The 24414-nt window shown below is 32.9% G+C and overlaps 3 protein-coding genes across 5 annotated transcripts; 1 reads left to right on the top strand and 2 right to left on the bottom strand.

The window, feature by feature from the left end:
• LOC105340338 (CB1 cannabinoid receptor-interacting protein 1) lies at positions 1-4702 on the bottom strand. The gene is made up of 3 exons (XM_011446340.4): positions 4417-4702; positions 1270-1429; positions 1-607 (listed from the first exon to the last, which is right to left on the bottom strand). Exons 1-3 carry the CDS (start codon positions 4575-4577, stop codon positions 443-445), a joined length of 486 nt encoding a protein of 161 aa, XP_011444642.3. The 5' UTR covers positions 4578-4702; the 3' UTR covers positions 1-442.
• A 472-nt stretch (positions 4703-5174) lies between these two features.
• On the top strand, positions 5175-24113 carry LOC105347880 (zinc finger FYVE domain-containing protein 21). Of its 3 annotated transcripts, none has more exons than XM_034470960.2 (9): positions 5175-5247; positions 18039-18243; positions 18451-18504; positions 19304-19472; positions 19596-19677; positions 21031-21128; positions 21226-21243; positions 22034-22164; positions 23662-24113. In XM_034470960.2, exons 2-9 carry the CDS (start codon positions 18124-18126, stop codon positions 23695-23697), a joined length of 708 nt encoding a protein of 235 aa, XP_034326851.2. In that variant the 5' UTR covers positions 5175-5247; positions 18039-18123; the 3' UTR covers positions 23698-24113. The 3 variants fall into 3 exon arrangements, with proteins under 3 accessions (XP_034326851.2, XP_065942963.1, XP_034326852.2); XM_066086891.1 differs by lacking the exon at positions 5175-5247 and adding an exon at positions 9738-9846; XM_034470961.2 differs by lacking the exons at positions 5175-5247; positions 21226-21243 and adding an exon at positions 9738-9846.
• Positions 6880-11700, bottom strand: LOC117689486 (kelch domain-containing protein 4). The gene is made up of 2 exons (XM_034470958.2): positions 11542-11700; positions 6880-9192 (listed from the first exon to the last, which is right to left on the bottom strand). Exons 1-2 carry the CDS (start codon positions 11630-11632, stop codon positions 7790-7792), a joined length of 1494 nt encoding a protein of 497 aa, XP_034326849.2. The 5' UTR covers positions 11633-11700; the 3' UTR covers positions 6880-7789.
• Positions 24114-24414: the final 301 nt, after the last annotated feature.

The raw sequence follows: 24414 nt of genomic DNA on the forward strand, positions 1-24414 counted from the left end.
GGAGAAAATTATTGGTTGACGTAAATACACCCTATTATCCCCTGCCTGGACTCTGCTTAATCCACAGTGGTCTTCAAAGGAAGAACACGATGAAGCAATGTGGACAAATTTCGTATTAAAACGTTTTTGATATTTATTATTCAAAGTTAGTAGTGGGTGTGGCATGTACTGGTTTTATATTGTTCATTTTCATCATAGAACACGACCAGGACTGATCCTTGGTTAATTATTCAATAATAAATAAACAATGCAACAATCTCTCTCCTTGAAATCAAGTAGAGGCGAATAGCGATGATAGTTTTTTTCTTCTTTAATTCTTTTTATGTACACAATATCAGTGAAACAGTTCTTTTTATGAGTACTCCGGACTTGCCCTCAGTTAAATATAATCAATATCTTCCTCCTTGAAAAAAAGATCAAATGGAGACAAATAACGGTGATATCAGTGAAATAGTTCTTTGTTGATGAGTACTCCGGACTGGCCCTCGGTTAAGCGACAGTCGTACTCTATCCAGGATAGAGCGTTGCCCCATCGACTGTGATCGGTCTCTGGCTGGGGGTAGAACTTACACTGGAGTAACGTTGTCAGTGTTACCTCCCCGTCAAACTACAGGAAAATATCATAAACATAACGGAATCATAAACAACTTCACGTCAGATAAAAGGAAACCTATTTCTATAGATATAATAAAATTTAATTTTACACAAGGAAGGGATTTCTTCAAGGTAATTCTACCGACACATTAACAAAAAACCATTTTTATTTTTATAATGATCAGGAAACACGCTTTTCAGGGCTTGTTGTATTGATCAAGGAAATTGTCCAAGAAAAAGAGGTCTAAAAGTGTAAGCATGTGATTGCGGCTGAAGATGTTTTTTTTTTCAATAGCAGGACTATACATTTTTTCAAAGGGGAAAACTATTTAGTTGGGTATAGCTAGAAAGATAAAATTAAAACCAATGGAAATAAACAGCAATTAATATTGTCACATCATTCGGATATAATGACCCAGACATTTCGATCTTAACAATTCACAAAAAATTCTCTTATTGACACATTTAGATATTTCTCAGGCCGGTCCTTATTAGAAGGGATTATTTCGGTGTTTACAGTTATGACAAATGACTTGAGTGTTTAGTGTCAGATTTAGCCGTAACTTTAGATGTTGTACACCAAAATGAACATGAATTAATGCACCAATGTACATGATTGTATGAATGTAAATATTAATTCAAATAAGTAAATTTTGATAATCTTAATATATTCACCATAAGAACAACCGTGACATTTTTTCGGTTATTTCTTTTCTCCACGGCAAACCCCGATGTGTTGAAAACGGCAGAGAACCGGAAGTTATCATCTGATTTCTTGCCCGTTTCCGGTCTCACTTCCTTCAGCTCATACTTTTCTCCTTGAATCATTAAATCTCTGCAAGTGTCAACATTTAAATTCGTTAGATTTTTGGGTTTTAAATGAATGTTTTATTGTTTTGTTTTATTTAATCTGTTTTAAAGGTATAAATTTCTAAATACGCTATGCAATCAAAACCCCTCGATAACTAGGGGGATTTGTCTACATTGTTACAAGTACACCTGCAGGCTTGTTCACGAAACTTTCCTAAGATGTGACCTAAGTGTGTTCCTAAGATATGACTTAGGAAAAAAGTTAGGAACATCCTAAGATCAACTTAGGACACGTCCTAAGATGTAGCTCGACGGTTACTTAGGAACATCTTAAGTTACTTCTACATCCATTAATATTTTTCACAATTATTCATTCAGATCGAATTTGAGAGACTTGTGTAGGGATGAATCATTAAACATTTTGCCAGAGAAAATTGTACGTCTCGGTAGTTAACACAAAAGGCCTAAAACCAGTAATTTTAATGTATGCATTTTAATAATTTTACATTTACCTAAATATATATCAGTTACCAATAACAATTTAGTTTGTCCCCCCCCCCCCCAAAAAAAAATTAAAATAAAAAATATTACAAGCCCCAAAAAATAGCTGTTCTTTTTAAAAAAAAAAAAAGAAGAAATATTTATCAGGACATAATTGGCTTACAAGCAGATAATTATGTAAACAAGACGTGTGTATTGTCATTTCATAATTAACATTTGAGAATATTATCATTCAAGTATATGGAATACATAAACACGTGGTTTTCATAGAATTTGAAACATTATATGAAGAAACAAATGTACTCGTACAAACACAACCAATTTCCCTTTAATCTGCAATATATAGAATACACGAACATGTTAAATAAGAAATAAGTTGTAATATATTTCGAAAATATATACCGGTAAATACAGTTCATTCAACATTACAAATGTTTTAAAGATTATTGTGATAAAAATTAGGAATGATCACGCATTGTATGTGCAACCCGATGTAAATTTACTTTTTATAGCAAAGGACATTTAAATAATTGTTATCAAAAATTATCATAATCAAAACAATGAATGTAACTCATTTAGTGTACAATGTAGATTAAAAAAAATAAGTGAATAACTTTCATTCGTCAAACAGAGAAAGTATTTGCAAAAAAAAATCTTAATTTGTCAGCTCCAAGGCAGGCATGTAGCAACGGGGAAGTGGTGAGAGTTCGATGCCCCCCCCCCCCTCCCGGATAAGAAATTTGATGTTTGTCGAAAATGCTGGAACTGTGGAAAATATTGCCTTATTCTACCGGTCTTAAGAAAAGGCTTCACAAGATCCCAATATCCCTAAAAACGTGATTTTATAGCTTTAGGATGGTCTTAGGACAAGGTAGGTGATGTCTTAAAGTTAGGACAAAGTTATGGCGGTTCCTAAATTTAGGAGAGCTTCGAGAAACAGACTTAAGACTAGGACATGTCCTAAGATGTACTTAGGACACACCATAGTCCTAAGACAGCTTCGTGAACATGCCTGCTGGTGTAGATGATTTACACTTTATAACAAGCGCAATTTGGTGTAGTGTACATTTTTAATATGAACGCCAAAGAAATGAAGGCTGCTGAGGAGTTCCGTTTTTAAGGCAATTTTTTCATTTTAAAAGTCTTTAAAAATACATAATTTTTGTAATCCATTGTGGCAATTATGTATTGTCAGTTTTCAGGTACATGCAAAATACAGTATGTTTTTGCTTCTTTGGGCTTAGGAACTTTATTTAGGAGAGATACAAGCAAAAATAAATAAATAAAGTGAATTTACTTACTTTACAACTGAATAGTTTAACCAAAATTGCTAGAGAGCTAGTGCATTCATATGCATTGATAAATAAATGTGTTATAACGCTGTAGAACTTGGACAATTGTTCAATATTTTGTTAACATATTTTTCTCGTGTCTCTGAATGTACACATCATATGTTATCATTTTCTTTATTGGAAAAGACATACGTTTTATAGCTGTTATAATGATAAACAATACAGAAAAAAATACAGGCAAAAGTGGATGGTTATCGAGGTAATGTGACATTGTGTGCATTTCAATTCTCTCTCTCTCTCTCTCTCTCTCTCTCTCTCTCTCTCTCTCTCTCTCTCTCTCTCTCTCTCTCTCTCTCTCTCTCTCTCTCTCTCTCTCTCTCTCTCTCTCTCTCTCTCTCTCTCTCTCCATAAAGCATCGTTTTTGAAAGTGGAGGGGGCAGACTCATCCAAAAAATATAACTTCAATTTCAGTGTTCATTTTTTTTATTTATTAAACTTCAATTTTTCACTTGGTATAAAAAAAGGGGACCGTAACTCCTTGATAATTCACCTTTAATGTATGAAAAATCTTTTCTGCGACACAGGAAGGGGGGGGGGGCAGACCCTCCTGGCCTCTCTGATGCTACGTCTCACTCTCTCTCTCTCTCTCTCTCTCTCAATTCTATATTTTTTTCCTGCAAAAATCGTTCAAAATCAAATTAAATTTGCCCATTTGATCACTTCTTCCATTACTATATTTTATTATCAGAATCTCGAGAGTCAAGTCAGATCGTAAATTCGTGTACCAGTCAGTGCTTGTAAAAGTAAACATTTCAATGTGATCAAACAATGATGAGGCGTGGATCTATTCTTGGGTGCTAATGAAATACTTTTGAGTTAACTGTATTAGATTATCATTTGTATCAACCAGGACAATCAAATTCCAATTATCGGTTTAAAGCACAATTGACAGCCTACTAAGAGAATAATCCACATGAGTCGGCAATTTTATCAGTTGCTACCATCGCGAAGCTCACGTTAAGGATTTTTTCATGTTTCTAATTTATTTTTTACTTAATTGCTGAATAATCTCAATGTGATCAGGGTTGGCGGGTCCATGCGTCGTTATCTTTTAAGCATGCTACATTTATCTAGGCAGACTCTTACATATACACCTGTCGGAGCAATATTTTCTATGTATGGCGAGTAAGCGAGGGTACGATGTTCACCTGAGACTTACCTGAGAAGGAGAGGAGACTGTACGGTGATTATGTAGTCCGTATCCTGGTTCAGTTTGAGGGTGTGAGGGTGGTCGAACCTCTCCCCGTCATGTTTATAACACACCCCGCCCCCGCCCTCCTTTTGCCGGAGGAAGAGGAGAACCTTTAACTGAGAGGACATCTACTGACTCTTTCCCCCCTCACGCCCCTCCGGAATATCAGTATGCAGCGACGAGCACTTCAGAGGACGGTTGTAAACAGGCGCTCGTCATATAAACGACCTGTTTCTGTCGTTTTGCACAGCGATCGATGAAACAAAATTCTTTCATGGAGCAAAATTTCTTAACATGGATAGGACAAACCAGTGTGCTAGGATAATGCCATTTATCCCGATGCTATCTCTGCACTGGCTTTATATACCTTTTTATTTTCATTTTAATTATATCCGGTTGGGTTTTTCGTCCTTTTTCTCTTTCTCCTTTCTCATTTCTCTCTTAAACTGTCTTTCTGGTTTAACTCGGATAGAAAAAGAAAAGAGTTGGACGGGACAATCAGAAAATTGTCAGAGAGAGAGAGAGAGAGAGACAAAGAGAGAGACAGAGACAGAGAGAGAGAGACAGAGAGACACACACAGAGAGAGAGACAGAGACAGAGAATGGTCCCTCATTTCTTCAAATTTTGTTTTTGTCTAGTTTTAGCAAACTTGTAAATAAACAAAAGAATATCCATAATGCAACACGAACCCTAGAGTTTAAATATACGTAGGTAACTAAAACGTCTTGAATGACCCATGAATATCGACCCGTGCAGAAATTGCCTTATATTGATTTGCCTGAACTGCGCATAGAATTGTAAGTACTTGTTGTATACTAGTATCCTATATAATGTCATCTGTGTCCAAACTGATACACAGAAGGATTCCCATGCAGAGAAAGCTTTGCATTATTTTTTTAATGAAAAATATTCATCTAGTAATAGTATTGTAATGGATTTGACCAAACATTTCCAAATATTTTGGAAGATCGATAGCAAGAGGCATGTAAACCTCAGTGCTCACCTTACCTAACACTTGATCAATAACTGCTTTTTATTTGAGGATGCTAGGCAGAGTTGACACTGTCAACTGAATATTATTAGATGTTCACATTTGAAGAATTTAGGATGATACATTTTCACGTCAAGACCAGGGTCTAGAATTTAAAAAAGCATTTTTACACTCAACTCTTCATTATTATGATTAGCTCGCCTGGGCCGAAAATTCAATTGAGCATTTCTGATCATCGATGGTCCACGTGTTCCCACGGAACCACTGTGCCAGACTCGAAAAAAAAAACCCAGTATGATTTAAGGTATATTTGTAGAGATGTAGCTCTACGGGGAAATCTGGGTTCAGGGACAGTAGAGCTTAAGTTTCGTACATTAAAAAATCTTGCAGTTTACGGCGCATAAAAACTGCGCTAATTTCTTTTCCTTCGCTTTTAAGCATCCTTGTAACTATTCAAAGGTTTTCCAATATGCGTGTAAAAACTAATTTATTACAAAAGTCATGTGTGTACTTATGTTGTGAAAGAAGTAAATTCAATACAAAAATGCGCCAGTTTTTTTGTTTATTATTAATCTCACTTCCTAAAATAAATCAGAAGACTTACAATTAATAATTTCGTCTGTCTCTCTTTTTTTTTAAACCCAAAACATCTTGTCTAGCCAACTTGCTTCTTAAAAGTAACTCTCTATCTGCGCAGAGGTCTGTTTTTTGCTTGTCAATAAGTTTTTGAGTTGTAAAATATTTCGGTTTTTTTCTCTATCTCTCTCTCTCTTTGGGGGAAGTCCTCTGGATCATCATTCATCATAATTTTATTCTAAGTTTGTCTGATTGACAACAAGAGTAGAGAAAATGAAATATTTTAGTAATGTGTCATGACCAAATGAATAAGGCATCAGAGCCTGGTGAGGGTCATAAGTTTTAATCCCTCTTAATCTTGAATTGAATCATATGTTTGAAAGCTTTAGTGATGAACATACTTCTATTATGTGATTTTTTTTTATCAGTCTTGTAATATCTTTAACTTGTTTAGCTAAGCAATGTATCTTCGATCAGTTCATTTTACTTTTTATAATAATTGTGATAATAAAACTCTAATGGTAAGGACTCTTAACATGTACCAGTAAAATGTGTAATACTCAGGTGACTGTTAAGGTCATTAGGTCTCTTTAAAAAAAATTATTGGGGCAATTTTCATTAAAAAAAATCATTGCATACATCTTCAAGGAATGTTGAGACATAAACTCAAGATTTAGTAGTCCAAATTAGTTCATATATATAAATACATGTATTAATTGTTTTTACAACACGTAATAAAATGGCGTTCACATAGACTAGGCCAAATGTTTAAGTGAGAGAGAGAGATGGTGCAAGCGCCTAAAGATGCACAAACATTAATTAAAAACCCTGTTTTTGATCTCCTAAAAGAAAAAAAGCCAAATTAATATGTAAGTTTTTATTCAAAGTAGAAAAAAATGCAGAATGAAAAGTAGAATAGTAAACAAACATGCAGACTTTGAGACTAAATAAAAGCTCCGAACAACATCTGGTACATGTAATTTAATCACAGCATCCTGTACAACTTAACAAAATCATTTTAATGCAGGTTACATTTGTATGACAACCATACATAAATAGCTGTAGTATTTGTATTAAAAAAAATGAAGAAAAAAAACTTCATACATGTCCAAGAATTTCCTTTGGTGTATCTCTCTCACCATGATACCTAAATCATACAATATTTCTAAAGTTCTAAACCCTCAATAATCACAGTAAGGTTTTGCTTGGTTTAAATTTAAAAAAAGTTATTGCATATTTTATATACAGTCTTGAATCCTCTTACTTGCATAAACAAACATGATTTTCAGGACCCATAAGTGACACAGCCCATCGTTATAGATTTACAGTACAGATAGTCATGCATTCTTGAGCAAAGTGTAAACAAACAAACTACAACAAACCTTAACAACATTCAATCAGGAGAGATAACTCTGGACTCCAGTTTTATTTTAAACATCAATAAATACTGGAACATTTCACTTAGCAACACACTGTAAGGTTTACGGTATATTTTGAGGAGTTTTTAGAGATAATTGCACATCATCATCAATAACATATAACCTTGTTTACGAACACAGACAAAAGATCTGAAAAAAAGTTATTACGGTAAAAAGATCACATACAATATATTTTACTTCTGGAATGATAGTACTAGTATGCATAGATAACAAAATAATCCTTTACTACCTACATGTGCATAAGCTTGCATGAATAACCAAAATTTTTCCTTGAAAAACATGAGATCAAGAAACATGTAAATAAAATAACAAATTGATCCTGAGTTTTCCCAACTATTCAGCTTCACCTTGAAGCACAGAATATTCTACATTGTACTTTTTTTTCTCTCTTTGTCCACGTCGTGCAAAAGAAAAGGTAACCACCATCACAGCTAACAAGCTCAGAAACAGAAAGAGCCACCAAAATACAGAGCTAGGCCAGGCAGAGTTCCGATAATTCACATCAGAGTGGACGTCAATGCCCCATACGTCGTCCAGCAGACTGAAGGCCTTGTTTGAGTCGTGTCCAATCCCCCCTACAACGTACAATTCATTCCACGTATGAAAAGATATGGCATCAGTGCGGCAGCTTGGGTATTTCCCGTTCTCAAACTCGTTGTTCGCTGAACCATAACTTCCAGGGTCACTACCCATGTTGGTGCCACCCATCCATGACCACATCTTATAGTCCAGATCAAAATACCACAGGTCATTCAAAATAACATCTGGTAACTCACTGGAGATGGATTTGGATTCTGATGATGCTCCCTCTCCCCCAAACATCCACAGATGCCCCTCGCTATCAGTCCAACTGATGGCTCCTCTCCGGCATCCTGGAATACTCTTCTTATTCGCCTTTCCTTTCTGTCCATAATAACCAGGTAAACATTTGCTCTCTCCCATTAATTTTTCCCATGTGTTTTTCTTACAATTGAAATTCCATAAATCGGTTGAAAACCCAGAGTTATGATGAGAATCAATCTTATTCTCATTTTGGCTATTTCCAGCAAACAAATAAAGCTGTTCATTATGCCCTACCCATGCTGCTGCCCCACTACGGCCGCCCGGATAAGAAATGCTGGGAGGAATTATGCCCTCACGGTGAAGTTCTGCTGATAGTTTTTCCTGTCGCCAAGTAAGATCAACCAAACTATACTCCCACATATCATCCAAAAGAGCAGAATTTTCTGATATTCCTCCATAAATCATCATCTTTGTCTGCATACACCACAACACAGCATCTGCTCTGGGATTAGGAGAGTCAACCACAGATTCATTCCGAAGTTTTTTCAACATTTCTGCGAGAGGAAGCCATTTCTTTTCTTTAAATGTGAAGATCCAGGTGTCTCCAAACACTTGCTTGTCTTTATTCATTCCCCCAAACAGCACAATCAGCACATTGGGCACCCCGCACATTGATGCCAACCTCCTTGCAGCAGGTACCCTTTGATCTTTGGAAGACACATCTGACTTTTCAGATCCAGGATGTTCAAGAGTCCACTCTCTCTTTATTACATTATATTTCCAAAGGTCATTCTTCAGAGCTGATTTTCCATTGTAAATTCCTTGTCCCCCAAACACCCACGTATTAAACACATCCTCCTGCCAGAATGCACCCCCTCCTCGTGAGCCAATGGAGTTCTGGGTTGATTCCTGATTTCCATGACTGTTTCCATATGACCATCTAAAGCGTACACCTGTAATATATTAAAACTGTATAAAAATGCAAGCTCCACAATAAATTTTAAGTACCGGTATAAGTGTTTACTGCATTATCATTGGTTTACCATAACTAGCACTCACAACAAGTGGACAGTTAGGCTATCTTTAAAAATAAATTTTGTTTGAAATTGCCGCATGGGGGTTTCTAGACCCGAGAGAGAGGGAATTTTTTTAAAAATACATAACTGCATATATAAAAGAGTTCTTTATTTTTTGCTAATAAAATCTTATCAGCGGGGAATACATGTATTTCAATGAGGCAAGCAAACAATAATTTTATTTTGGCCTTAGATGCTTGAAATGGCATCAAGAGACTTTGTACCCAATATGAGTTGAGTTGAACATATTTTATTGACTAATGCCTAATATGAGTACAAATTCTTAGTTTTGTTAGTTTTCTTCAATAGTAATTGTTGGTAGCTTTGTAATTTATATTCATTTGAATTTATTATATTACTTTAAAAAATCAATTTTCCAAAATCTGATTTAAAAATGTTCTTTAAATAAAATGTTTCACATATTTTAGACTCAAGATTATTCAGGGCAGTAATCTCAAATGACAAGTTGTTGGAAATTATGAGAGAAGGGTGAAAGAAGATTTAAACTAAATTACCAATCAAAATCAAACAGTAAGTAATTACAGGTAACTTAAAAAAAAAAAATGGGTTGTGGGGTGTGTGAATGGGGGGAGTTATTACAAAATCATAAATTTTTCTCCTTGTGTGAAATTTGTCGTAAAGATATATTGTATAGGCTAACATACCCTTTCACAGTAACTGCAGTCTTCTTTCTTGCAGGCAAAATGAGATCATTTAGTGAAATATGTAATACGCATATCATTATTTGCTTATTCTATGTCATTTAATTCTCTACTTCTTAAACTTCCCAAAATTAATCAATTAGCTCTGCAAAAAAGCAGTATTGCATGCAGTTACTGTGAAAGGGTCTCTTTATACATTGTATCTTAGATATTGACTGAAATGAGTGAAGGTTAATGACTTTAAAGGGACTATATACATCAAAAGACTTTTAGCGCACATGGTGATGTACATATAATCCAAAGTTTTTCTATACTACAGCACTCATTAAGTGTAAAAATGTGGAGTACAGTGATTTTTCTCTGTTTTTAAAAGGGACCTGTGGCTTTTAAATTGGAATTCAAATTAAATTGTCAGTTAGAAAAATTTTACTAATAGACCCCTTCACGATAATTGCGGTACTGCTATCTTGCAGGGCAAAATGATATACTTTGCCGAAATTTCAGTAGGAAGATAATTAAATGACGTAAATGAAACAATTGATGTTACGTCATATTTCACCAAATTATGTCATTTTGCCCTGCAAAAGAGCAGTACCGCAGTTACCGTGAAGGGGTTAATAAATGTAGATAAACTATCCAGTAAATTAAAATGATTTGTTTTAATTTTATCTGTTGTATATTGTATTATCATCAATCATTTCTTGTGCTGCTCATTTAAATGAACTTTAGGAATACAAAATCCATTTTTTTTTCTTGGCATTAAAAATTAAGGCAGCAAAGTGCAGGTTCAATTGAGAAAACCTGTATTAATTGCAAGGGGAAAGTGACAAATTTTAGACCTAAATATCACTGTCAAGACAGCACTTAGATTAGGGAAATAACAGCTAAAGGTAGTTAGCTAATGGATTTCCTTTTAAAATGGTATAGGCCATAGGCGCTCCCCAGCTAATTTTGTAAATGACAAACGGCATCAGATCTATTTATATATGTCTACCCTCTATACAATTTTATAGTATGCATGAATAGATATCGTTCGTCATTTACAAAATTAGCTGGGGAGCGTCTATGGTATAGGCTATATAACCATGGGAACAGTAGATGTGTCCAGTGAATGTTGTTGTTATTTTTTGTTTGTTTTTTTTTTACTGGAAATGAGTTTTTGAAGTTAATTTAAAAAAATAAATTAATGATACAAACGACATTATTATTACTGTAAGAGTCTTGTGCTTATATTTTTAATAAAATAACACCCCACTTCAACTAAAAAATTCATTTTGAGAGAGTTAACAAGAGAGATTTTATTTATACATGTAACCTGGTAACGACCGTAAAAATATTACTTCTGTTCCCTAACTGTCAAAGAATCTAACGTGAAAGTTTCGTCAACCACAGAAAAAGTAAAACTGCTCTCACTGTCAATAACAGCGTCTGCACGAAGGACGGCAACTCAAAGCACAGAAAAAACCCCAGAAAAATAGATTGCAAAATTTCTCTGATAAGTTGAAATTTAACAAAAAAGAGGTGATAAAATATACTTAAGTAAAGGTAATTTAGATTGACTTACCGCTTATTTGAGGGGCTATCAGAATCACAAGACATGAGCAAATAAATTGCATTTTTGTACATGCATTTACGATACCCACGGGTGTACCCATTGCGAAATAGGACTTTCAATCCTGGTCAGATCGACGCTTAACCAAATCGGCACGAAGAATGGGACACTTTCACAAGTAATAGCTTGCACGTCGCTAAAATTCTGACTTCTTCACACTTAGCTAAAACTGTGATTTTCACACCCGAGTGAGCACTGAGACCCTATAATCCGTTTTAGGTGTGAACTACATGTATAATAATTTTGTTAGATATTCTTGACAATATGGAAAAATTAAAATTTTTAAAACACACGTGTCTTTAACCACATTGACAATGAACAATATAATAGTGATACCACAAGGAACCGCAATGAATAATGAACCACAGTAATACTTCAATAAACTTTATTAAGGTGATAATGTCAAAAAATATAACTACAGTTTCAGCATTTAAGAACAGCCTCAAAAATATTATTAGTAAAAAACTGAATATGCATAAAATTTATTTAACCATGACAAAAGATTAGAAAATATTTGGCATTGTCATTTGAGAAATACGAAAGCCGAATAGGGCCACATAAAAAATATTTTTATCTCGTAATTACGAGAAAAGATCTCGTTATTACGAGTTAATTATCTCGTTATTACGAGAAAAGATCTCGTTATTACGAGTTAATTATTTCGTTATTACGAGATAATTTTCTCGTTATTACGAGTTAATTTTCTCGTTATTACGAGAAAAGATCTATATAAAATGGTGCGTTTCTGAAAAGGATTCGACTGGATCACACTTTCAGTCTATCTTTTTCATGCCAGAAACGTTGATTAAATTTTGAATAAATATTTAAAAATAACAACGATCATTATTCATTAATTTCTACATATCAAAATGATTGGATTTGACATTTTATCTGATATTAATAAAAGGAAAGAGCTTCATGTAATTTTTCTATTCAACTTATATATATTATAATCCCACTCCGAAGTAAATACCAGGTAGTCCTAAAGTCGTAAAAACACAATTTTATTAGTTACAGATAACTTTAATGACTATATAGTTTCAGTCATGGATATGGATATACAGGATTTACCCGAAGATAATTGATTTTGTATATTAACATTTTGGAGTCTGAAAACAAATTACACGTATCTTTCTTAATTATTGACAAATAGTTCAATGAATTTATTAATCAATCTGCTTTGCTAATATTTCCGAAATTTCTTTAAAACTGCTTGGTCCGATTTTATATCAAATTATGCGTTTTAAACGATGATTATGCAAAGTAAGTGTATATTAATAGACATTGCAGTAATTCATACACTTTACATAAAAAGAATAGAATAATGAAACGCGCCATTTTAAAAATAGATCTTTTCTCGTAATAACGAGATAATTAACTCGTAATAACGAGATCTTTTCTCGTAATTACGAGATAATTAACTCGTAATTACGAGATCTTTTCTCGTAATAACGAGATAATTAACTCGTAATAACGAGATAATTAACTCGTAATTACGAGATCTTTTCTCGTAATTACGAGATCTTTTCTCGTCATAACGAGATATTAACTCGTAATAACGAGATATTTTCTCGTAATAACGAGATAATTAACTCGTAATAACGAGATCTTTTCTCGTAATTACGAGATAAAAATATTTTTTTAAGTGGCCCTATTCGTCTTTCGTAGAGAAATAACATTATAGTAACTTAAATGCTGACCTTTACTCACACCACCTTGTCAGAAGTGCTTTCTTGAAGTGGAAGACTCTAAACATTATTTCTTACACTGTCCATCATATGCCTCCCAAAGAAAATCTCTATTTGATTATATGAACGACAATTCCATACCAATCACAATTAAGAATCTACTTTTTGGAATTGATAAACTAACATTTCAAAATAACTTAATAAGTATGCTGTAAACATTTGTTTTTAACAGATTTGAAGATTCTATTCTTCAATGAAATGATAGAATATCAGAATGACTATCAGCTTATAATACTAAATTGGAATAAATATTTATACTAAAATTGATATTGCTTAGCACGCATTTGCTCTAATTTTCTTAAATTTTGATTATTTTTTTATGCTTCCAATAATAAAATATTTCTGATTTTTATGTATTATAAAGACACACTTTATATTAAGATAAAAATTGACAGAAAAGCTAATATATTGACCATTTAATAAGAGAGAAAAACTGATTTTAGTGATTTTTTTCACAAAAATCAATGTATAGAATTGGCGCTTTAAAAAGCTTATAAAAATGTAATTTGATAGGCAAATCATATATTAAAAAAATGTTCTGAAACCCAAGTATCATATCATTAATTCACATAAGTAAAAAAAATCCAACATTAATGTTATTGTTTTTAAAATCATAGTGCTAAAATAGACTCATTAATCTGCAGCAATTCTGAGTTGCGAAACATTTGATATTTTCCTAAGCCAATATTACGCCAAAAAATAGTCCTTGTTAGATTCTTAGCCATTGATTACTTTTGCTATGCCAAGTTGTACGATGATAAAAAAGAAAGAAAATATACTATTTTAAATGCGAACTTAAGGAAGAAATATTACAAAAATGAAAAATATGTGTCCATTATATATCTCAAAAATTTATGACGGCATGGTATATTGCAGAATTAATGCATTTTCAATTATTTAAATGTATGTTCAGGTACACATGCACGTCGTATTTCATTCATTCGGAATTCAATTATTTTAGGGCACTAGATGATAGCCCGCGCAAGCGCGGGAATTAACACTTTACACATTATGATATGATGCTTAATATATTGAACCATTTTTTGTTGTTCATTTTTCTTTAAACTTTGTCCGATTTTTTCCTATCTTATTCTTTAAAATTGAAATAAAAAACAAACCTCATTGTTGGATATTTTGAGGAGCGGGCAAGATAATATTATTATTACTCGTACTTGCCTACGTGGCCTTTATTCTGTTTGTTGCAACTGCGTGTAAAAGAAAAAAAACTTTTTTTAAAATTGTGTTTATTTCAAACCAGTAATTTGATTTGATTTAAGGAGGGGGTGTAAGTGGTATACCTATAACTCCAAATCTAAGAAACTAAAAATGAAAAAATAAATAAATCATGAAATCTCTAATCTAAAGGGTGGGGCTAAATCATGGAATTCCCATTCCGTTGGGGAATGGTATACCCCTAACTGCAGTTTTTAATATATAACTCTCTTATATCACTCTTAATTTCGTTATTTTCATTTCAATATCTTACGTGCTACCAAAAATGTGGGGCGGTGGTCAGCTGCGTGATACATGTACTTCAATTTCTCATTTGTAGATTTAAGAAAAATATGTTTGCTGCGTGAAAAAAGTGGGGACTGGTCCCTCCCTGATGCTACGTGCCTAAGAGTTATGTCTAACTTTGCCCCAAAAAATTGTGTCCCCCTCTCCCGGTTCCGATGCCTATGCAATAACTATAGTTTACTGTCTATGAACTACAGTTTACATCTATCGACTCTGAAACAATGTTGAACTCATCTTTGTGAATATGGCGCGTGCCATACAGATAAAATTTAGATTAGCATTCGCAAACTATAGTCGATAAAACTAGTTTTCATTTTTTGTAAACTTGGCGTGCCATACTGTGTAGTTTCAATCGATCAAAAATAATCATAGCAAAGTTAACATTAAAAATGAAAATATATGAACTATGTAAACATTATTTATGATAGGTTTTGAATTATGATTGATATTCAATACTTGTCGACATTTACAAATGGTATATCAAAATATTTTAAGCAATATAATGATAAAATGTAGTACATTCATTCTCATTTATATGACTCCATTTTGAAATATCACTGTCGCTCAAGTTAAGATCGTTTTTTCTTTAAGTAACGGGATTATATTATGTATATTGTTTTGGAGAAAGTGATTTTGGAAGCTTATATATGTAATTTATAAACAATGAATTGCCTTTAGAAAATGAATTATTATTATTTTTCAGCCGAATTATAGATGTCACTGATTTCCATATGTCGCCATATAGGGTAGTGATAATGTTTGTCCATTTTTCAGCTACTGAGGTCGGGAAAGGAAAAAAATAAAAATATAGATTTTTGATGTAATAAATATCCAACATTTTAGAGAGTATTTGCCACTCGTCAATATATTTTTAACCAAGGTTTAATAAAACCTGTCGCAATGTTAGCATTAACAAGCGTTACCAAAACTTACCCTCCAATAGGAACTAAACCAAAAAACGATCTTTTATGAATCAAGTTTTATTTGAATATATCAATTTTATAGGCAATTAAGTATATAATCCGTTTTCACTATGTAACATTTGCATTGTTCAAAAACTTGGCATATATCCGATTCTTTTCACTGTCATATGATTAAGGATTAACAAGCGTTACCGCTTTTTCTCTGCGTAAACAATATACTCTAAATAATTCCATCCTATATACCTTTTAAATAGTTGTATAGCTTCAGTTTTTTGCGATATTCAAACTAAATAAAGCAATGATATAAAGAAAAACAATGAAATATATGACTTTTTGTTAACAAGCGTTACCTTTAACAAGCGTTACTATCTTTTATTTTTTATATGAATATTACAAATCGGGAATATTCAAATATCTAGGCATCCATGACGTAATAGTAAAGTAAAAACCACTAGTAAGAACGAATTTACCACAACAGCAGCATTTTTGAAAGGTCCCAACATTTGTTTAAGTTTTTATCTTCATGTATACTAGTATATTCGATTATAGATCATATAACATTTATATATACACAAATACATATATTATTGTTTTTTGACAGTGTACATATTTGAGTACATGTTCATGTAACGACATCCATTGGAAGCTGTATATATTTTCTTTTCGGTAAAATATGCACTTACTAAGTATTATTTTAAAAAATCAATGGTAACGGATGTTATTGAGCTTGGTTATATATAAAGAAGATATAATACAACGCCCGTTGTCGGCTTTATCACTCAAAGATACAATTTCAAGTTATTTCTTTATCGGCAAAGTGTTTTTCGTTGTTCATACATTGATATGAAAAGACACATTTCAATATTAATCTTGTAATGATTTATAAGCAATTTCTCAAACATGAATAGTTTATTGAATGAAAAATTTGGTCACGGTGTATGTGAGGATCTATATGTGCGGAAGGGGAGGGGTCCGGATCTCATCTGAAAAACTATATTTACATAATCGAAATTAGGACCGGTGTGAATCCCCCCCCCCCCCACCTTCTCAAGCAAACATAGATATTCCTCTGACCCCCGCCCCCTTCGAAAAAAAAATAATCGCCTTGTTTGTTTTACATGTAATGAAGACTAATCCATACATGATTGAGATTGAAAATGAAAACGTCATATAAATTAGTTTGTGATATTTGCATTCATAATAGTTAATATCTACAAGTATATGTTAATTAAACGTTACCTAATTTAATTAAACATGAATTTCTTATTTTTCTCGATATCAACCGCCAATATCGGGAAATATAAATCAAGAACAGCTAGGTTGGAAATATATGAAATGAGACTGGAAAAGGAAATTTTATGTTTTGCAATTTGTTTTGTCAATTACCATTATTTGACAGATCAATATACTGGGTAATCAGCAATATTGACTGTAAAGGAATACTATGTACCCCCCCCCTCCTCTCTGCCTCCCCCCCCCCCCCGCACCACTGATTATTATTTTCTTTGCTTGTCAAGATATTTTGGATGAGATTAAATTACTTATTGAAGAAATACTTATATAAAGGAATGTAGTTTGTGAAGTTTCATTTAACATGCGTTACTTTATCTTTTCATTTTTCATTTTGTACCAATCTTTGAAATGTTTTTTTTTTTAAATAAAACTGAACAATATCCTTTCATAGATATTTCAGGCACACATAATTTCGCCTTTAAGAGGCAAATACATGTATATATTCCTCACATTAAAGTAACTATCATTAAAAGACTTTCAAATGGGTCTCTGTCGATTTCCATGCGTGCTGCGCATTCAATTTTTTGGCAGTTTAATGAAAATTGTCCTTGCTTTTCAAGATTAATTTTAGTAATAATTAAACTTCTTTATAATTTGAAATATATAGATAATTAGTGAATTTTAAGACGTTTTATTTATTTATTGCTGGAATAAAGCACTGCTTCGATAAGTTTACCATCCGTTACTGTGACTTTACCCCCATGCAAAGAATCTGAGCTAGATTTGTAAATACATTTATGTGGGAATAATTTTCAGAAGAAATATCATAGATGATGTTCTTTTGGAAAACCAAATTATTAAAACATTCTGGCAGTTTTGATTTTTTTTTAACAATGTAACCAGTGTAATGGAGTAGCAATTCTGAGAATGACTGAGTAATTGCTTGATTTTATTTTTTATTTCACAGTGTGTGTCTAATGATTTTTTTTCTAGAATAGGTATTTTAAAATCTTTTTCCTGTATTTAGCCAGAACATGAACAGTCGGATCTTTTCGGGCTTTGACATATTGCGAGCGAGGATAATGTTCGAGGTTATTCCGTTGATGTAAATAATGGCTGGCCCTGAGAAGAAACTTGAAAGATCCAAAAGTGGACTTAGAATGATTCCTGTGTCTGAGGCTGACACAAGTCCATTTTGTCTTCCCGAACCTCCATGGGTGCCCGACGATGAGGTCAGTCTCTAGTGTCAAGAATGTTAAAGGAGTCTGATAAATGTTTACTTTTTACACCTCAACTTAACGTGCATACGCCCATTACTGCAGATTATGACAAGTTTGTTTCATTTTGATTTGTTAGGTATTTATTTGATTAATGATTTAAAACCTGCGTTTATGCACAATGGTTGTAAATAATTATTTTGTTTCAATCATTTTTTCCAGTGCAAACAATGTCAGAATTGTAGAGGCAAATTTGATTTTTTCAAAAGAAGAAAGGTGTGTATTATTATTTTTTAGAAATATTTTTATAACATTTACTTCTATGTCATTAATAGAATAGTTTTTTTCATATGTCAAGAAACATAAAGTAATATTATCCGGATGGATAGGTGCTATAATGAAAACACATTTTCATAAAATTAGTTTAGTGTTCATTTGATCAACCTTATAACAACTGACACCAAGTAGCAGGCAGTGCGTGAGCTATACTCTGTCCCAAGATATTTTGGATTCACGTTTGGAGGATTTTTAATAAAAATACACTTCCCTGTGAAAGAAGTGCAATTGAAATAGTTGAAAGGGATATTTTCCAAGATAATTTCATTGACACATTATCATCTTTCACTCAGAAAAATTCACAGGAACGAAAACAGATTCCTTACAGAGATTTATAATGGGGAATGTTTACATCTTTTCTCCATTCGGAATACACTCGGAATACATCGCGCAATATTTCAACGTTATCATCCGGGCTTGCTGCAATGCAAAATCTCCGTAGACATCACATTTTTTAGCATTGTATTGAAACCTGATAAGCTAACAGGGGCGTTTTGACTGAGAAATCTTGGAAATTTTTCATACTTTTGAATGAACATCGTTTGGATCCTGAGGTATTTATAAATATCAAACAATTAAGCCAAACGTGAATCCAAAATATCTTGGGACAGAGTATAAACCAATTGACTTGAACATATTATTTCAATAAACTTGACTTATTTTGTAGTGAGTTGCAATGTTTATATTAAAGGTCAACAGGATGAGTTGTTTTATTTTTCTATGAACATTGTGTTTTAAGCATCACTGCAGGCGTTGCGGGAGGTGTTTTTGTAATGACTGCTGTCAGGAGAAGGTGAATTTACCAAGGATGCAGTTCTTGGATCCTGTTCGCCACTGTCAAGTTTGTACAGAAGTTTCCCGAAAAGAAGAGGAATTTTTCGACAAGCATTTAAAGTCTCTTCAAAATGGTACTGTAATTTACAGCCGCATTGTTTTATGTCCATGCAGCTTTTGATTTTGTCAGATATCCAAGTGAATGCTGTATAAATGAATTAGTTACTTTCAATCAATATTATTTGTACTTGCTTTAGGTGGTTATTTTTCGGTATGTGATTCAGACATAGGACCAGATGATGCCTCTATGTTCTTTACAAAACTTTCTCCAAATCACAGGTAATTGATAAAATTTAATATTCCAACTTATTGTCTTATTTAGCTAATAAGGAAATAGTAATGTTGGACATTCTATAAATATCATGATTATTAGGTACATGTTAGAAAAAGTTATGGAACTTCTATAAATGAAATATCAAAGGAACTGACACATCATTTAATAAGTATTTATTAAAAAAATGTTCATTTTATTAATAAGGAAGAATGTAGTTCCAATTCGAAAAATAATAGAACACGTAGCTAGTATATTTAGGAAGAAACTTTTTCCTGTCAGCTATGAAGAGAATTAGGATTGTATTTTTTCATGTTTTTTAAAATAAAGATCTTCCTTTTTGATATTAGAGAGGTTAAGCATTTCAACGTGTACTTGTACGAGTATGTGTAACTAGGTGAATCCCCTAATTTTATGTGTATTACGTCACATTTTCCGTATACCGCGTAATTCTACAAGTTGTACAAAACGTGTAGAATCAAAAGTACACGTAGATGAAAACTTGTAGCATTTTTTGATAAGAATATAGACTAAGTGTACCGGTACATCAGATGTTGTGTAATGTAAAGCAGACGATAAATTAAGGACAACTATGCTTTTGGTTTCATCAAAGTCATAGAATTATTTCATAAACAATTAGAGTAGACTAAACATGTTGAAAACGTTGAATCTAATTATTTTACACGTACGCGTACACTTACAGTTATACAACATAATCCAAATTGGTACGTGTACGTGTAAACAGACTTGTAGCTTCACAGGTACCCGTAGATGTATACGTTTAAATGCTTAACCTCTCTATTACATTATATGTAATAACTCAGTGATGAAGGGTATAATTGAGAGGAAAGCTTGGATAATTTATCCACGTTTGTGAAGCAATGCATCAGTATTACATGTCGATAAAACAATAGATCTGTTTGCTTATGTACCGTATACCCGTTTTTTTCAGGTGTCACAAAATTTGCAAAAATGGGGAAAATGTGTAGCATTTTTTATTTGCGTCAGTCATTTTTTGCGATTTTAATAGTTTCAAAAAAAGCAATATAATTTTTGCGTTTGCAATATTTTGCGATTTGAAAGAGGTCTCTAAAAGAGCGATAAATAGATCATTGCGAAAATTACTGGATATACGGTATTATACAATTGAAGGAAAAAAAAAGATGAGTGGTATGTTTCGCAATTGAATTTCAAAAAATGGTCCTTAGATGTAAATAATGATATTAATCCAAAGTGAGTTTTCCTTGGTTCAGTAGGTTGAAAATATTCATTTAATCATTGCAGTGACCAAGCATGTTAAAAGAGTGTTATTAAATTGAAGCATTGAAATTTTTTTTAGTAATTATTAATTTTCAAAATAGACACCTGCTGTTTGAGGGGGACAGTGATAAACATGAGCCAATACTTATTGAGAAAATTGAGACTCTGCAGATTCTGCCATCAGGGAAGGATGATGAAGGTCAGTTAAATCAGAAAATGCCCAGAGAGACACTTTACTATGCTTGAATACCTGTGTTATATGCTAATGAAATGTTGTTACTGTTTTATGCTACCAGGAGATGACATATACATAGGTAATTACTAATAAGTGAAAACAAATCAGTGTCTTTGTTGTTTGTCTTGTTATCACTACATATATACTGTTGTAGTCAATATTTTATTTTTCTCAAATTTTAGCCTCATTTTTTCTGTCTAGTTTTAGTAGAGATAATGAAATGATTTAATCTTTATTGAAGTCTTTTTCAGAAAACTGTAGACTTAAAAAAAAATCCCTTTGCCTTAAGTGTTTTGGTTTTTGATCTGTACTGAACTTATATAATATGTACTAGAACTGTTTGAAAACTATTGAGACACTCCATTTATTCTCCTATCAAAGTGATGGATTTTGGCGAAGATTGACACACATATTGATCAAACTCCAAAATGAAATTAGTATACTGGGTAAATGTAGTCATTTTTCAAAACAACATTGGAACTTTTGTCTACAATTATTAATCATGGTTTGGTTAAGATATCAAATCAGGGATTGTGATTTTGAGATTGTTGGGTTCTAAAAGAAGTGACAGATTATGAAGAACTCATCTTTTTCCTGTGTTTATCAAATGTTTTTAAATGCTCCAGATCAATGGGCATGTGCAAGTTTGTCATCTCACAGGGACATGGTCTAATCATCTAATTATTACAAATATTTCACTTTTGTAAAGTTCATCCTTAATAACATTTTGATGAATTTGCATGAATTGATCTGTTTCTTTAAAGAGTTGGAGTAAATGTTTCAATAGTATCTAAACAGCCCTCATAAAAATTTTAATTGCAAATAATGAACAGCTGCATGATACTTATGGTTGTTTACTATTTGATAAGGTAATACAATAGCTGGAGGTATTGCAATAAAATACAAGGACACAACGGGAGGGATCAACGTCATCAAGATGATGGTGGACAGTGGGGGAAACAGAAAACCAGGGCAAATCTGGATCGCCTCCATGCAAAAGGTAAGATTCTCGAACATATAAGGCTGGTGTGATCAGGCTCCACCATTGCCAAAATCTTCAAATGACTCAACTCAGGCCTTAACTCTAATATATAAAAGAAGAAAAAAAGCTCAATACTCAAAGTGGAGGAAAGTTGTTGATGATGGGTAAAGGGCACTAAGAGGGAATGTTCTTGATGGTACATACATATACATTGACATTTTTATCAAGCAATCAAACCACAATTAGTATGGCTAGTTTACTTGTGCAGGTATCTTAATTTGGGACCACAGTATAGCCCTTTAATAAGGCTGAGAAAATTGAAGGTAGTGCTCAAACTGTTGTGTACAAGGTAGGTCAGATACTACAGTGTGGACATCTGATCTTCAACATGCTATAATTCAGAGATACTGTTTATTCTTTAATATGTCTGTCATATTACGTTTATGTGCAATGTGCGTTTATGTGCAATGGAAATATAGGATATAGTAGAGGCTTGGGAAGGATTAAACCACAATCTTTATAAATGAAAACTTGAAGGATATATGTTCTGCATTTTACTACTGAGCCAAAGTTTGTGATAATTACTAAATCGTAATAGAAAAAATATTAGCTTACAACTTTGTAACTCATTTTCTGACATGAAACCCAAATTCTATGTACCGGTATGTAGAAATGATTCCTTAAAAATGGGACATTGTACCTTGCAGCATCACCTGTAATTTTATTTCATTTATCATATGAAGAAGTGTCAAAAGTCAGAAAAATTTTGTGATGAATATGTCAATGTAGTAACAAGCTTATTTTACATCTTTAATAATGTTTGATATTTTGAAAAGGTATCAATCCTTTTTTGCTGGCATACACAATAATGTGTTGTAGAAAAATTTAATAAAAAAGGAACTTCCCTTTCCTCTATGGCTAACATTTTGGTTTTGAGTCGCTTGTGTTCAGGTTACAGAGATAAGTTTTAACTGTATCTTATAGACAAATTATTTATAGATTTTATCAATAGGATATTATGTCGTGTTTAGAATTGATACTTGTAGTGTCAGGAAGCTAGAGACGGCGTACTCGTGTAGGGATGGTACAGTGTATTTCCCTTCCTGATGGCAATTTCCTGTTGCTTACCTATATGTAAATGTATATACTAATACAAGTGTGATATATGTACTGTATAAACACGTGCCTGTACCAGTACTAGATACTTGTACCTTAGAACTCAATCATGGTACTGATAACAATGATAAAACATAAACTAGTTTAAAACATAGGCTCTTATCTCTCTCATTTTGTGACATACATGGATCAGAACACACAAGGTCCTTATATTCATGCTGATGTGTTTGTCAGTGCCTGGTCAAATGTTAATCATGGTGGTAAATAAAAGTTCAGCATGCTTTATACATCATGCTGCTGTGTTGGAGCTAGGAGTCATTCCGTGTAAAGATCACCATAAATAAGGGCCTATTAAGCCTTTATATTAGATTTTTCTTATTTTGTTTTTGGTTATTTTAGGCATTTAAGATGCTGTATGATGCGAGAGCAAAGTGAAGATTGACTGTTTCCAGACAGAGAGGAGAACTCTATATAGAGTGCTAAGTGATACACAACATGTTCCCTGTTGTTTTGCTTCTGATCTTGTTTACTTTGTTGAGAGGCATTGTTGTTTATAATAAGTTAAATGTTATGAGTTATAAATCTGCTCTCCTTACAATTCTTTGCCTCTAGGCCAGGGGTGGAGGGATTTTTTCTTGATTAACTTTGATATCTGTTATTTTAGGATGGGATGTATTCAAATACCAATATTTATTGTATATCTTTCATAACATTTATCTGGTAATATGTTAATTTCATTGGTAGTCTGTTTACATCTTTGTCCATCTGAGAAGTTAATTGATTAGAGGTATATACCCTGGAACATTGCATTCACCTGTCAACAATCCACTTAGAGTACTCTGAGTGGCTGTTATTATGTCTCCCCTTTCAAAGGGGAGACATATTGTTTTTGTCGACTTTCTTATTCTTCTTATTCTTATTCTTCTTCTTCTTATTCTTCTTCATCCAAATTTGTCCAAGCCGTAACTTAAATACCCTTTGACATTAAGACTTCAAACTTGGAACATAGGTAGATGGTATTGAGAAGGAGTGCACGCCACCAAAAGTTTTGACCTTGACCGATTTTGTTATTCAAGGTCAAGCTTTTTATAAAAAATATTGTCTGGACCATAACACAAGACTCCTTTAACATACAGACTTTAAACTTGTATC

Source organism: Magallana gigas, chromosome 6 (assembly GCF_963853765.1).
Source record: "Magallana gigas chromosome 6, xbMagGiga1.1, whole genome shotgun sequence".
NCBI classification, from domain to species: Eukaryota; Metazoa; Mollusca; class Bivalvia; order Ostreida; family Ostreidae; genus Magallana; species Magallana gigas.

Excerpts from the sequence above, each read along its gene's own strand:
- LOC105340338 (XM_011446340.4), bottom strand. The coding sequence starts at position 4,577 with ATGTCCTCTCAGTTAAAGGTTCTCCTCTTCCTCCGGCAAAAGGAGGGC. Across the intron at positions 1,430-4,416 it reads CAGTCTCCTCTCCTTCTCAG|AGATTTAATGATTCAAGGAG; the intron begins GTAAGTCTCAGG and ends TGACACTTGCAG. Across the intron at positions 608-1,269 it reads ATGTCACGGTTGTTCTTATG|TTTGACGGGGAGGTAACACT; the intron begins GTGAATATATTA and ends ATTTTCCTGTAG.
- LOC117689486 (XM_034470958.2), bottom strand. The coding sequence starts at position 11,632 with ATGGGTACACCCGTGGGTATCGTAAATGCATGTACAAAAATGCAATTT. Across the intron at positions 9,193-11,541 it reads GATAGCCCCTCAAATAAGCG|GTGTACGCTTTAGATGGTCA; the intron begins GTAAGTCAATCT and ends AATATATTACAG.
- LOC105347880 (XM_034470960.2), top strand. The coding sequence starts at position 18,124 with ATGGCTGGCCCTGAGAAGAAACTTGAAAGATCCAAAAGTGGACTTAGA. Across the intron at positions 18,244-18,450 it reads CATGGGTGCCCGACGATGAG|TGCAAACAATGTCAGAATTG; the intron begins GTCAGTCTCTAG and ends CATTTTTTCCAG. Across the intron at positions 19,473-19,595 it reads TTTAAAGTCTCTTCAAAATG|GTGGTTATTTTTCGGTATGT; the intron begins GTACTGTAATTT and ends TACTTGCTTTAG.